General features: G+C 33.4%; 1 protein-coding gene across 3 annotated transcripts in view; it reads right to left on the bottom strand.

The window, feature by feature from the left end:
- The window catches only part of RB1CC1 (RB1 inducible coiled-coil 1), a 92,419-nt gene that overhangs the window by 22,655 nt on the left and 56,206 nt on the right, over positions 1-13,558 (bottom strand). For all 3 annotated transcript variants that reach the window (XM_074202457.1, XM_074202459.1, XM_074202458.1), the window contains exons 16-18: positions 5,571-5,736; positions 1,529-1,637; positions 992-1,232 (exon numbers count right to left, since the gene is read on the bottom strand). In XM_074202457.1, coding sequence (XP_074058558.1) covers positions 992-1,232; positions 1,529-1,637; positions 5,571-5,736 — 516 coding nt within the window. The remainder of the gene's footprint in view (positions 1-991; positions 1,233-1,528; positions 1,638-5,570; positions 5,737-13,558) is intronic.

The raw sequence follows: 13,558 nt of genomic DNA, 5'->3' as shown, positions 1-13,558 counted from the left end.
AACAAAAACAAAAAAAAAACTATGAGTAATGAGAATTTAAAACTTCATTCCATCAAATGAAAAAAGTAGAAAGAAGTTGGAATTGGAGTTATAAGATCTCAAAACATGCTACAAAGCATAAGATACTGGGTTAAATAGAAATGTAGGAAAATAAAATAGAGTAGTTAAGGCTGAGAAATAAATATAGCTATCAATGTGGTAGTATTATACAAGTTTTATAAGGGGAAAAAGACTCCTTAATTCAACAAGAGCTATTAGGAAAAATGGAAGTGATTTTCCAAAAAAATAGGTTTAAATCAGTATCTTCATCTTACATTATAATAAACTGCAAATGATTAAAGAGCAATATTAAAAGTCCAATATAAAAAAGTCCAATACCAAAATTAGGGATTCACTCACAATTATGTAAAAGAAAAAATTTATAACCAAATCTTAGAAGAGGTCAGAAGAAAGAATATGGATTATGTCAAGATTAAAGACTCATGTAAAAGATTAATATGGATATATGTTTAACATAGATATACATGTTTAACCCATATTAAACTGCTTTCTGTTAGGGGAAGGGAGAAAAACATGAAACTCAAAATCTTACCAAAAATGATTGCTTAAAAACTATGTATGCAATTGGAAAAATAAAATATTTTTTAAAAAACTTAAAAAAGTCTGTAAGAATAAGATGCTAACTTAATGATAATTAATATACCCAGTCCCAGTTAACTTTAATACTGTAGTAATGTTAACCCTTTCCTGTCTCCTGGATTGAAGTAAACTGCCAAACCATTCAACTATACCAAACACGTAATTATTTTTGCAAGTTCCATTGTATCCTGTCAGTATCATTAGCTAAAATATGTCCTTCCTTTCTTTTTAGCTTAAAAATTCTCTCTTTCTTATGCTTTGTCCTAAAAACAACTCTTTGAAAAAGTCTGGTTGGTAGACAAAAAAGAATTCAGCCATGCTGAAGGACACATAGACACAGATGAATACTCACTGTACAGACATCATGCTTGTTTCCATTGCTGAATCCATTCTTCCTTCATCTGCTATTTCTGAGACTAATCTGTCTGTTTCACCAGGGAGTTCGGGTGCACAAGCACCACAAAGTTCAGGGGCTGTAGCTAAATATGGTGGAGGAACAAAACTGCTGCTTCGCAACTTATTTACTTCTTCTTCAAGTTTTTTCTTCTCCTCAAGTAAACGAGCTCGATCTTCAGAAAGGGATTCAATTAAATCTGAACATGAAGAGTAAAAACAACCAATTAATAAACCACACTTGCTTTATTTTTTAAAAATGCACACAATTTAAATCAAAAGATCTATGTAAATCCAGGTCAACACTAGTCATCCTGTTCCTACTATATTAGGCCACTGGGTTCAGTGGAAGAGATAGTGAGAAATGTGTCTATGTACAACCCCTAACTTTATTCCAAATAATATGTATGTCATGACATCATTTATTTGACTTCATGGTCTTCTACCAAGAATAAGAACAATAACACAATATTTTATGAGAATAAATGTAACTAACCTTTATCTCGCTCTTGTTGCTGCATTGTATTTTTCAATTTGTCACTAAGATCATTAATTATATTTTCTTTCTTCATTTTTTCTCTTGTTAGAACAGTGTTAAAATTAGTCTAGGATTAGAAAAAATAATAATGACTTAAAATTAATAGTTTACACACACAAAGACAGAAAACTAATAAAAAAAATTTTTAATGCTGCTAATTATCTTTAGCTCCAGTGATATTATCTTAAAGTTCCAGGAAAAATGAATGGGAGAAACTTAATCTATGGTGTCTTGGTAATTAAATTTGTCGTTAATTATACTGTGAAATATTTGGTAATTCCTGGCATCCTCTGTCCTGTTTTTCCACAATTATTCCACCTTTATTAAGAAATAGAAATGGTCAGCAGTTAATCTACCTACCAGTGATGAGCATCTGCATACGGAACAAGTCTAGTACTCAGAAAGCAGACTTAAGTTTATTGCTGTGGCTATAATTAAAAACTTTTCAGTAAGGTAGAACTTATGAGAGCTTACAGTTCATCGATATAGTTTTCAAGAATCAAACGTCATCTATATATAACAAGCTGAGGGCATAGGAAATAGAGAAGGAAAGGATGCTAAGAATCAAAGTTTTTGAAGATGGTCTATAGATTTTAGCTAGGTTGTTGGTATTCTAAATGTGTTCAATGATAAGCAAATGGACATAAATATAGAGGAGCTGAGCACTCACATCAAGCTTATGAGTCAATATTTAATGAGAATAATAAATATTCTACAGGAATTCTTGTTTTAAATTTTATTTATTTAAGGCAGTGGGGTTAAGTGATTTGCCCAAGGTCACACAGCTAGGTAATTATTAAGTGTCTGAGGCCTCATTTGAACTCAGGTCCTCCTGACTCTGGGGCCAATGTTTTAACTACTGTGCCACCTATCTGTCCCCCAATTCTTTGAAGAGGCAGAGAAGAGTTGGAAAATTTAGATTTGCTTTATATCCAAAGGTAACAAAAACAATCTCACTTTATAAGGAATTTGGTCATCTCTTAAGAAATTTGCAAAAAAAAAAATACAATGAAAATATCTCCAGCTTATACACCAGCATTTGTTAAAGAGGATGTAATTTTTTCTATCATAAGTATATTATCAAAGGATGTAAAAATGATAAAAAGGAAGGAAAAAAAGATGAAAAAAGGCAGTTGGTTTGGACAAAATTTATATAGATAAACTCCATACTGGAGATGACAAAACTATGAGGATGGTAAGGGATCATTCACAACGTATCTTGAGAGGAAGATACCACAACCTTGCTAAAAAAAAAAGTCATTAATATTAAGAAAAGACAGTTAAGATATAAAAAATACCAAGCTATACTTTAAAAAGTCTACAAAATCTTTATAAGACATGAATTGAGTGCATTCTCAATGATGGTATAATAGAAAACAACTTGGTTGTCAAAAGTAATAAACTACAATAAACATCTCTTGGTCATTTTGCAACTGAAAGATAATAGGAGCCAAGATACTTGTTTATAATTATGAAAAATTAATAAAAATGAAAAAATCTGAGAAAAACCTCTCTTCCAATTACTAGTATATGCCATTCAGAAATGACAGAATAGTAAGAAATGACATTATTTAATAGGCTTCTGTTCATATAATACCAAGATTTTCTCTAAGATGAAGGGGGAACAATGCAGAGTACAAATTGTAAAGGATTTCCTGAAACTCCTGCGTGTAGAAAATAGTGTACAAATTTCATAATGCCTTGGAATCTTGCATGATGTCCAAAAGGATTCATAACTACTCATAGAAGTTTGGCCTGATGAACAACACTGGAAAAATCAGGTTGCCAAAGAATTTTTGATGTGAATAAGTACGTATATCTAGGATAGATATTATAGATGACCAAGCTGGGCCTAGAGTTTAACTGAAGGAGAAAAGAGAACTGGATAGCCTTCTGTAAACTGCAAGCTTCTTCAAGAAAGAAAGGTACACTTTAATAACATTCTACTAATACATGGCTGAAAAATCTGAAACGCCATTCTTCAAAGGACAGGAAATGACTATTTCAGAGGGCAATGGAAACATATATATTGTGGAAGCAAGTAGGCTACAAATTATAACCACTGAAAAACTGTAAAGAACAGAAATAAAGTTGTTATCAGAGAAATGAATGCAAAGAGACAACGGGCTAAGGACTGACAAATATACAGCTCCAGTGCTTCACCAGAAAGAAAGGTCCTCCTCCAACAAGAGTAGACTTCAACCCCTATGGTGTACTCATGGGAGGACCTATATAGATTGGAGCAGGCATTAATGAGTTGTAAATTGTATTCCTGGAGGAATTAATGAAACTAATAAGATCCTGAATTCATTTAAGAGTTTTCTTAGGGGCGGCTAGGTGGCCCAATAGATAGAGCACTGGCCTTGGAGTCAGGAGTATCTGAGTTCAAATCCGGCCTCAGACACTTAATAATTACCTAGCTGTGTGGCCTTGGGCAAGCTACTTAACCCCATTGCCTTGAAAAAACTAAAAAAAAAAAAAAAAAGTTTTCTTATTTGATAATTATCAAATAAAAATGTTAATTTTCCTTCTGAAACTCGCTAAAGCTGTGGAAATTCTGATACAATGTAAGTGTTCTATTTCAATGATAAAAATCAGACTTTTTTCCCCCAACAGGAAAAGTCTCTCCTTACAAAAAGTTTAAAACATCTGATATAGGATCAAAAAGTGAATGACTAAAGCACTCAGTACAATGCCTGGCACACAGTATATGTGCTACATAAATGCTAGTTATTGTTATAGTAAACACTAACAGCATTTATGTGGATTCAAACATTAGTAAATAGTTGAAATTATACAGTGCTTTATAGTTTACTAAGTACCGTCCTTAGAAAATTCTGAGAGGTTAGGAAAGTTAAGTATTATTGAGGAAGGTGACTGAAATAAATGGGGTTGGGCAATTCTACTGCCCTCATAATTATACAACTTTTGGTACATGTCACTGTTACACATAAGTCATATTTGCAGGACAAGAATTTATATCTCCTAGGTACAAGTCTTGTACTTTTTCCCACAGTAAAGTTCTTTAGATTTCTTTATTGTGGTAAAACTGCCCCCTGGCAGTTTCAATCTATTGTGAGTTATCTTAAGAAATTAAATCAGAATTTTGGGGGATTTTTACAAAAACCACAAACAAGTGAAGCTCAGATGACACAGAAAATGTTTAGAAATTTAGACTGCATAAAATATATGTATAGTACTATATAGTATCAACCTGAATTTTATAATAAGGTATTGTAAATAACCTATAAAGAAAAGAAAAAAACAAATCTCTTCTCTGGTATGAAAAGAGGGTCAAAGAAAAAAAAAAAGAAAAGGGGTCAAAAAATATTACATGGATTTTCCAGATCACAGGGATTCCTTATCCCTGCAATGTGGAAAGGATACAGTTATGGATAAAGTCATAGATCATTTATTTTCAATTCATTTCCCCACATCTCTCCACAAAACATTGTGGAAATTTAAAAAGAAAGCTGTGAACTAATTTAGAATTTCAGTATTGGCTGGGAACCTTAAGAAATCAGTTAGTCAAAACCCATCTTTTACAAACCCAGAGTTTAAACAAATTGCTGAACTGCAAAACTCCTGCCAAATGTTTTAATTAGGGTTCAAACAATTACCCAGGATAGTGTTCAATGTGAGTGTATTTGAAGGTCATGATGGTAACTGAATACATTTTTAATCCTGATAAACTATAATCTAATAGGTTCAATCTAAAGGAAAACTATAGATACAAAAAAATTCACCAGCAAGTTAAGTATTATTTAGTACACTTTGCTACCGCATTTATGATTTCTGATATTTTCTGATCACTTCCTAAACTGCAATCTTTTATTTTGTTGTTGAGAATTTCCTGCATCCCTGTCCCAACACAGTTTAAAGATTTCCTCAGTTATTTTCAGGTCTTAAGGTGGAAAAGCTGATAATGCAGGCTACCCAAGCAAATCTTAGTCCTGATGCTAATTCACTCTCTGCAAATTCCACAAAAAATAAAATTTACCTGTTGTTCTGCAATCAAAGATGTCCGGACATTTTGCACTTCTTCATTCTTTCTTTTTTCTTGTTCTTCAAGTTGTTCTAAAAACTTGGCCTTTTCTTCCTGAAGTTTTTCTTGAAGTTCAGCAACTAAACTTGATGAATCTTCAGCGGTATACTCAATGGGAGGACTTAAAAAATGAATATAATATTGAGAACTATTAAATTAACAAAATACCCTCTTAAATACCTTGATGATCTTAATGAATCTTAACAACTAAATGGGCTTAGAATAAGATAATTTTTTTTTTCCTGCTTAAACATAGCAATCCCTGGGTAAGAACATATCTATATGAAGTTTGGCTTCCTATGATAAAGAAAAAGTAATTACAAGGACCTGTATGAGAAAAACAGTAATAACACCATAGTTAGAAGGTGGCATATTTAAGTCACAGATAAGAGAACTAAACTCGAAAAGTTACTATCCATTCTGAAACATGCTTTGCAGAAGATGTTCACCTGGTAATATCTAGACTATGCCTTAAAGGCTTCCCATAAAGTGAACTTACTAACCTCACAAAGTAGCCATTTCAGTTTTAGAAACTGATAATTCTTTTTTGTGTGTGTGTGCCAAGATCAGTCTACTTTGTAAACTTCTATGCCCAGAGGTAAAAGCAAACAGAAAAACTGTGATCTCCCTGATAATCATATTAATCCTAGAAAATGCCCTCATCAATGAGTGATAATTCCATTATCAAATTTCAATATATCTTTCAGATACAGGAGAAAAACCTCCCATTTTTATCATCTATTTTCATTATACAACTATGACTTACTATTAGAGAAATAATAATTTAAAATTTATAAGGTGCTTTACATATATTATTTCATAACTAAATAAATCTACTCAGGTCTTCCAGGTCCAACATCCAGCAATTCTAGACTTGAAAAGTTTTAAACTTTTTGAAGGGGTATAATTTTACATTTATCAATATTTTGTGTTATCATGCTTAATCCTATCAAGACTTTTTTTTAAAAAAATAAATCTTTTAGCTAAGGAATTCAGCATTTTATATTGCTATCTAGCTTGCTGCTATTACCATTATTCTTGTTTACTAACTCTGATTTATAATTCTTAAAATTGTCAAGTGTTAATGTCTACTTTGAATATCTTCTGATATTTAAACAGGACTTGTTTTTAACTGTATCTCTAAGTTTCATGATATTTTTTGAAGGTAAGAGCTTAAGACATTTCAGTATTCATGTTTTCACCAATTAAAAATGCTTTGAATAGGAAAAAAATATTACTTCACTTTATCTCCACCAAAAAACCCTGGGAAGGTAGGTACCATTATTATCCTAATTTCACAGATGAGCAAATGGAAGAGATGTAACTGACTTGCACCCCAGGCTCATGCAGATAAATATCTGTGGTCAGTCTTTCCAGACTCCAGATCAAGTTAGATTTACTATCAGGGAAAAACAAACTAAACCTTCCTAATAATTAAGAGTTACTCCCAAGAGGATTGGTTTGTTTTAAGACAGGATAGATTACTCCTACTGAGAGGTATTTTAAGCACAGCCTGGAGAAAACAGAGGAGCATCCTGTCTTGTTCAGCAGGGCTGAACTAGACAAGTGCCAAAAATTCCTTCCATCTCTCAAATTCTAGAATTAACATAACCATACAGCTAGAGTCTAAGAGCTATAGGCATTAAAGATTATTTATAAAATTGTAGCAAAAATGCTTATTCAATTTTATATTCTGCTAAATTGCTGTAGTTGTTAATCTTTTCCAGCAATTTTTTTCCCTAGGGTTCTCTAAGTATACTACCATATCATCTGCAAGGAGTGAAAGTTTTGCTTCCTCATTGCCAATTATAATTCCTTCAATTTCTTTTTCTTCTCTTGAAGGTAAGAGCTTAAGACATTTCAGTATTCATGTATATTCAGTATTCATTCATAAAGCTAACATTTCTAATACTACATTGAATAGTAGTATCCTTGTTTCAAATCTGATCTGATTGAAAATACTACCATTACATATGTTTGTGATTGGTTTTGGTTAGATACTGCTTATTATTTTAAGAAAAATTCCATTTATTCCTATCCTCACTAGTGTGTTTGGTTCTTTTTCTTAAGGTTTTTGCAAGGCAAATGGGGTTAAGTGGCTTGCCCAAGGCCATGCAGCTAGGTAGTTATTAAGTGTCTGAGGTTGGATTTGAACTCAGGCACTCCTCACTCCAGGGCAGGTGCTCTATCCACTGAGCCACCAAGCCATACCCCCTTGCTAGTATTTTTAATAGGAATAGATGTTATATTTCGTCAAAGGTTTTTTTCAGTTATTACTGAGATGATCATACAATTTCTATTTGTATTGTTAATGAGATGTTCAATTGTGCTGAATGTTTTCCAGATATCGAACCATCTCTCCCTACCTAGTATCCTACCTGATCATGGTGTGTTGTCCTAGTAATAATAATAATCTGTTGTAATCTCTTTGCTAAATTTTTATTTAACATTTTTGCATCAATGCACTTTAGGGACATTGCTCTATAATTTTGTCTGTTTTGGTTCTTCCTGTTTTGATGTCAAAGGAATTTGGCTGCTCTCCAATGTTTTTAGATAATTTATGTAGAATTGGAATTGGAATTGGTTCTTAAATGTTTGGGAGTATTCACTTGTAAATACATCTGAACCTGGATTCATTTTTTTTTTTTTGCAAGGCAATGGGGTTAAGTGGGTTGCCCAAGGCCACAGAGCTAGGTAGCTAGGTAATTAGTAAAGTATCTGAGGCCAGATTTGAATTCAGGTACTCCTGACTCCAGGGCCAGTACTCTATTCACTGCACCATCTAGTCCTCCCTCTGGAGACATTTTTTAAGGAGTTTAATAATAGCTTTTTCAATTTTTTTCCCTGAAATTGGGTATTTTATTCCCTCTTTCAATCTAAATAGTTTATATTTTTACAAATATTGATACAGTTAACTCAGGATGCAAATGCATACAGTTGAGCAAAATAGTTACAAATTATTGCTTTAATTTCCTCCTACAGGTAATAAGATCACCCTTTTATATATTTTACTGATTTTTTTTCAGAAAACCAACTCTTGGTTTTATTTATCAGATCAATTATTTTTTTTTGCTTTCAATTCTCTCCTTTGATTTTCAGAATTTCTAATTTAGTAATTAATTGGGGATCTTTATTTTGTTCTCTTATAGTTTTTTTAGCTGCATGCATTTTAAATATATGAACAAAAGCCCAAGGGCAAGAGATAAAAAGAGAAATTCCATTTAAAGTAACTGTAGACAACATAAAATACTTGGGAATCTACCTCCCAAGACAAACCCAGAAACTATATGAACACAATTACAAAATACTTTTTCACACAAAGTCATATCTAACAATTGGAAAAACACCAATTGCTCAATGGTTAGGCCAAGTTAATATAATAAAAATGACAATTTAAAAGACAAATTAAATTACTTATTCAGTACTTATCAATTATGCTACTATATTAGAAAAATGGTAACAAAATTCATCTGGAACAACAGAAAGTCAAAAATATCAAGGGAATTGTTGGGGGGAAAAAAGCATAGCAAGGTGGCCTGGCTGTACCAGATCTAAAACTATACTATATAAAGCAACAGTCATCAAAACTGCCTACTGCTAGTTAAGAATTAAGAGTAATGGATCAGTGGCTTAAGATATATTCAAAAAAAAAACAGTAGTAAATGACTACAGTAATCTATTTTTTCACAATCCCAAAGATATTAGTTTCTAGGATAAGAACTCACTTCAACAAAAACTACTGGTAAACTGGAAAACAGCACTGCAAAACCTAGGCAAAGACTCAAATCTCACATCCTATACCAACATAAGATCAAAATGGGTACAGGATTTAGACATAAAGGGCAATACCACAGACAACTGAACACATCAAGAAATAATGTCAGAAAAAGGAGAAATTTATGTCCAAACATAAGAGTACTTTATAAATTTGAAAATGGATGCTTTTGACAATATTAAATTTAAAAGATTTTACAATAATAAAACTAAAGCAGGCAAAATTAAAAGGATAACAGGAAGCTGGGGAACAATTTTCACAGCTAGGGGTTCTGATAAAGGTCTCATTTTTAACATAGAGAACTGAATCAAATTTATAAGGTTACAAGGATTACAAGTCATTCCCTAACTGATAACTGGTCAAAGAGTATGACAAGGCTGTGTTCAAAAGAGTAAATTAAAGCTATATATAATCATATGAAAAAATGCTCCAAATTATTACTAATTTGAGAACTGCAAATTAAAACACCTATGAGGTATCACCTCATACCTAGATCAGACTGGCCAAGAGGACAAAAAGGTAAAAGATCAATGTGGGAGAGGGTTGTGCGAAGATGGGGACATTAATGCACTGTTGGTGGAGTTGAGAACTATCCCCAACATTCCAGGAGAGCAATATGGAGCAATGCCCAAAGAGCAATTGACCCAGCAATACCAATACTAGGCTGATATCCAGAAAAAAAAAAATCATAAAAAAATTGGGAAATTCCTGCATGTTTCAAAATATTCATAGTAACTCTTTTTTGAAGTGGCAAAGAATTGGAAATTGTTCTATTGTTCTAGAAATTATGAATGGTCTGACTTTAGAGAAGCATGAAAAGAATTACACAGAACTTTGTTGATCTAAGGGAGCACAACCAAAAGAACAATTGCATACATTAACAACATTGTGAGTTGATCAACCTTAATGGATGCAGCTCCTCTCAACAGTTCAGAGAGCTAAGACAACCTTGGGAGACCAGTTATGGACAATGCTATCCTCCCCCCCATCCAGAGGAAGAAGAAAAACAAAACAAAAAACCCTTTGGAACCTGAATGAACATTACATTCACTTTTTTTTTTAATTCAAGGCAATGGGGCTAAGTGACCTGCCCAAGGTCACACAGCTAGGCAATTATTAAGTGTCTGAGGCTAGATTTGAACTCAGGTACTCCCGACTCCAGGGCTGGTGCTCTATTCACTGTGCCACCTAACTGCGCCTCCACATTCACTTTTTTTTAAGAAAGATTTTGAGTTATGCAATTTTTCCCCTAATCTTGCTTCCCTCCCCCCAATCCCCACAGAAAACAGTCTGTTAATCCATACATCCGCTTCCATAGTATACACTAATCTAAGTTGAATGTGATGAAAGAAAATAATCATATCAACTAAGGAAGAAAAACAAAGTATAAGAGATAGAAAAACCAAACAAAAAGATAAATTGTTCTGTTTACTAAGCCAAAGGCAACAGTCTTTGTTCACACTCCACAATTCTTTATCTGGATACAGATGGTATTCTCCATCGCAGATAGCCCCAAACTGTCCCTGATTGTTGCACTGATGGAACAAGCAAGTTCATCAAGGTTGATCATCATCCCCATGTTGCTGTTAGGTCGCACAATGTTTTTCTGGTTCTGCTCATCTTGCTCAGCATCAGTTCATGCAAATACTTCTAGGCTTCCCTGAATTCCCATCCCTCCTGGTTTCTAATAGAACAATAGTGTTCCATCACATACATATACCAGTTTGTTAAGCCATTCCCCAACTGAAGGACATTTACTTGATTTCCAATTCTTTGCCACCACAAACAGGGCTGCTATGAACATTTTTGTAGACATGATATTTTTACCCATTGTCATAATCTCTTTAGGGTATAGACCTAGTAGTGATATTGCTGGATCAAAGGGTATGCACATTTTTGTTGCCCTTTGGTCATGTAGTTCCAAATTTCTGTCCAGAAAGTTGGATGAGTTCACAGCTCCACCAACAATGTATTAGTGTCCCAGATTTCCTAATGTCTTCCAACACTGATCATTGTCCTTTCTGGTCATATTGGCTTGAGAGGCATGAGATGGTATCTCAAATATGCTTTAATTTGCATTTCTCTAATAATTAGTGATTTAGAGCAATTTTGCATATGACTATGGATCACTTTGATTTCCTCATCTGTAAATTGCCTTTGCATATATCCTTTTACCATGTCAACTGGGGAATGGCTTTTTTGAGAATTTGACTCAGTTCTCCCTACATTCACTTTTTAAAAAATTTCTCTTTTGTATTTCTTTCCTTTTTATGGTTTTTCTTTTTCTTTACTCCTAATCCTAATTCCTCATACCAAAAATGACTAATCTGTTTTGTTTGTTTGTTTTAGTGTTTTGCAAGGCAAATGGGGGGTTAAGTGGCTTCCCCAAGGCCACACAGCTAAGTAACTATTAAGTGTCAGAGGTGGATTTGAACTCAGGTACTCCTGACTCCAAGGCCTGTGCTCTATCCACTGCGCTAATCTGTAAACATGTTCAACACAAATGTTGATGTACAATATTCATCTGACTGTTTGCCACTGTTGGGGGGAGGGGAAGAGGAAGGTAGGAAGGGAGAGTGGAAGGAAATTATTTAACATAAAAATATACATATGCATGTGGATGAATGCTGAAAAACTTTCAAAACATGCATTTGGAAAAATAAAATGAGTAACAATTAAAAAACGGGAAAAGTCCCATGTATTCAAAAATTTTTATAGCATTCCTTTTTGTGGCGGTAAAGAATTGGAAATTGAGAGGGATGCCCATGGAATGGCTGACCAAGTTATAATATATGAATGCCATTAAGTTCTATTGTTCTAGAAGAAATCATGAATGGTCAAACTTTAGAGAAGCATGGAAAGAATTACACAGAACTGTTGATCAAAAGGAGCACAACCAAAAGAATATTGTACACATTAATGACGACACTGTGAGCTAATCAACTACGATATATGCAGCTCCTCTGAGAAGTTCAAAGAACTAGGATAACCCTGTCCTAGAGATCTGTTATGGACAATGCTATCCATATCCAGAGGAGAAAAACAAATTGAAAACAAAGAATATGAATGGAAACAATGTTCAATTTTTTTTTTATTTTGGGGTTTTTTTATTTTGCAAGGCAAATGGGGTTAAGTGGCTTGCCCAAGGCCACACAGCTAGGCAATTATTAAGTGTCTGAGACTGGATTTGAACCCGGGTACTCCTGACTCCAGGGCCCGTGCTTTATCCACTGTGCCCGCCACCTAGCCACCCCTATGCCACCTAGCTGCCCCCACAACGTTCAATTTTTAAAATTTCTCTTATATTTTTTCCCCTCTTATTCCATGGTTTTCTTTCTTTACCCTTAGTCCTAATTCCTCATATACAAAATGACTACTACACAAAGTTGCTAAATACAAATGGCCATTTACAACTTTTACCAGACTATTTGTGACTAAGGGGAAGGAGCTAGGAAGGGAGGGTGGCAGAAAAATGTGTAACATAAATATGGCAAGTAGATAGAATGTTGAAAAATTTTTATACCATGTAACTGGAAAAATAAAATATCAATCAATCAAAATAACTGGTTATTCTTCTTTGTATCCCTTTCAGTAGATAAGAGTGCTGTCTTATAAAAGAGTAGACACCAGAAAATATTCAGGGAATGCTCTTTCCAAGAGCCAAAAAAAAAAAACCCTAGTCATCAAAGCACCTCTTGTTTATACAAAGGTTTTTCTAAAGAGCCATGTTCAGAAAGTTTTACAACACATAAAAAATACACAGCATTACAAATAAAAGCAATTATATTAAAACACAGTAAAAAAAAAATTTAAAGCACAATTTCAGATTCCATGAGAAATCTTCAATCAAAATCCCTTATCATTTCAATGTCCTTCTTTAAGAGGAAAGATAGGCAGAAGAAATATTCCCCTCAAATTAACAATGTTGGATGAGAAATTCTCTTTGATAGAAATTATTTATGAACAAAAAGTTAGAATTGCTATGAACTGTGGCTTCATATAAGCTCCAAAAAGTGGAACCAAAGCATGCATGTTATAATTTAAGTTTAGTATGTATTAAAATCAAGATTATTTTCTCCTACAATATAGGCTATTTTTAGCCTGCATTAGACCATCCAAGTCTAAGTTGTGCATTTTCACAATTCCTTCACTGGTTCTGCATTCATTC

This window comes from Macrotis lagotis, chromosome X (assembly GCF_037893015.1).
Source record: "Macrotis lagotis isolate mMagLag1 chromosome X, bilby.v1.9.chrom.fasta, whole genome shotgun sequence".
Taxonomy (NCBI): Eukaryota; Metazoa; Chordata; class Mammalia; order Peramelemorphia; family Peramelidae; genus Macrotis; species Macrotis lagotis.
Note: the sequence above shows the minus strand (reverse complement) of the source record. Positions and strands in the feature narration are given on the sequence as shown.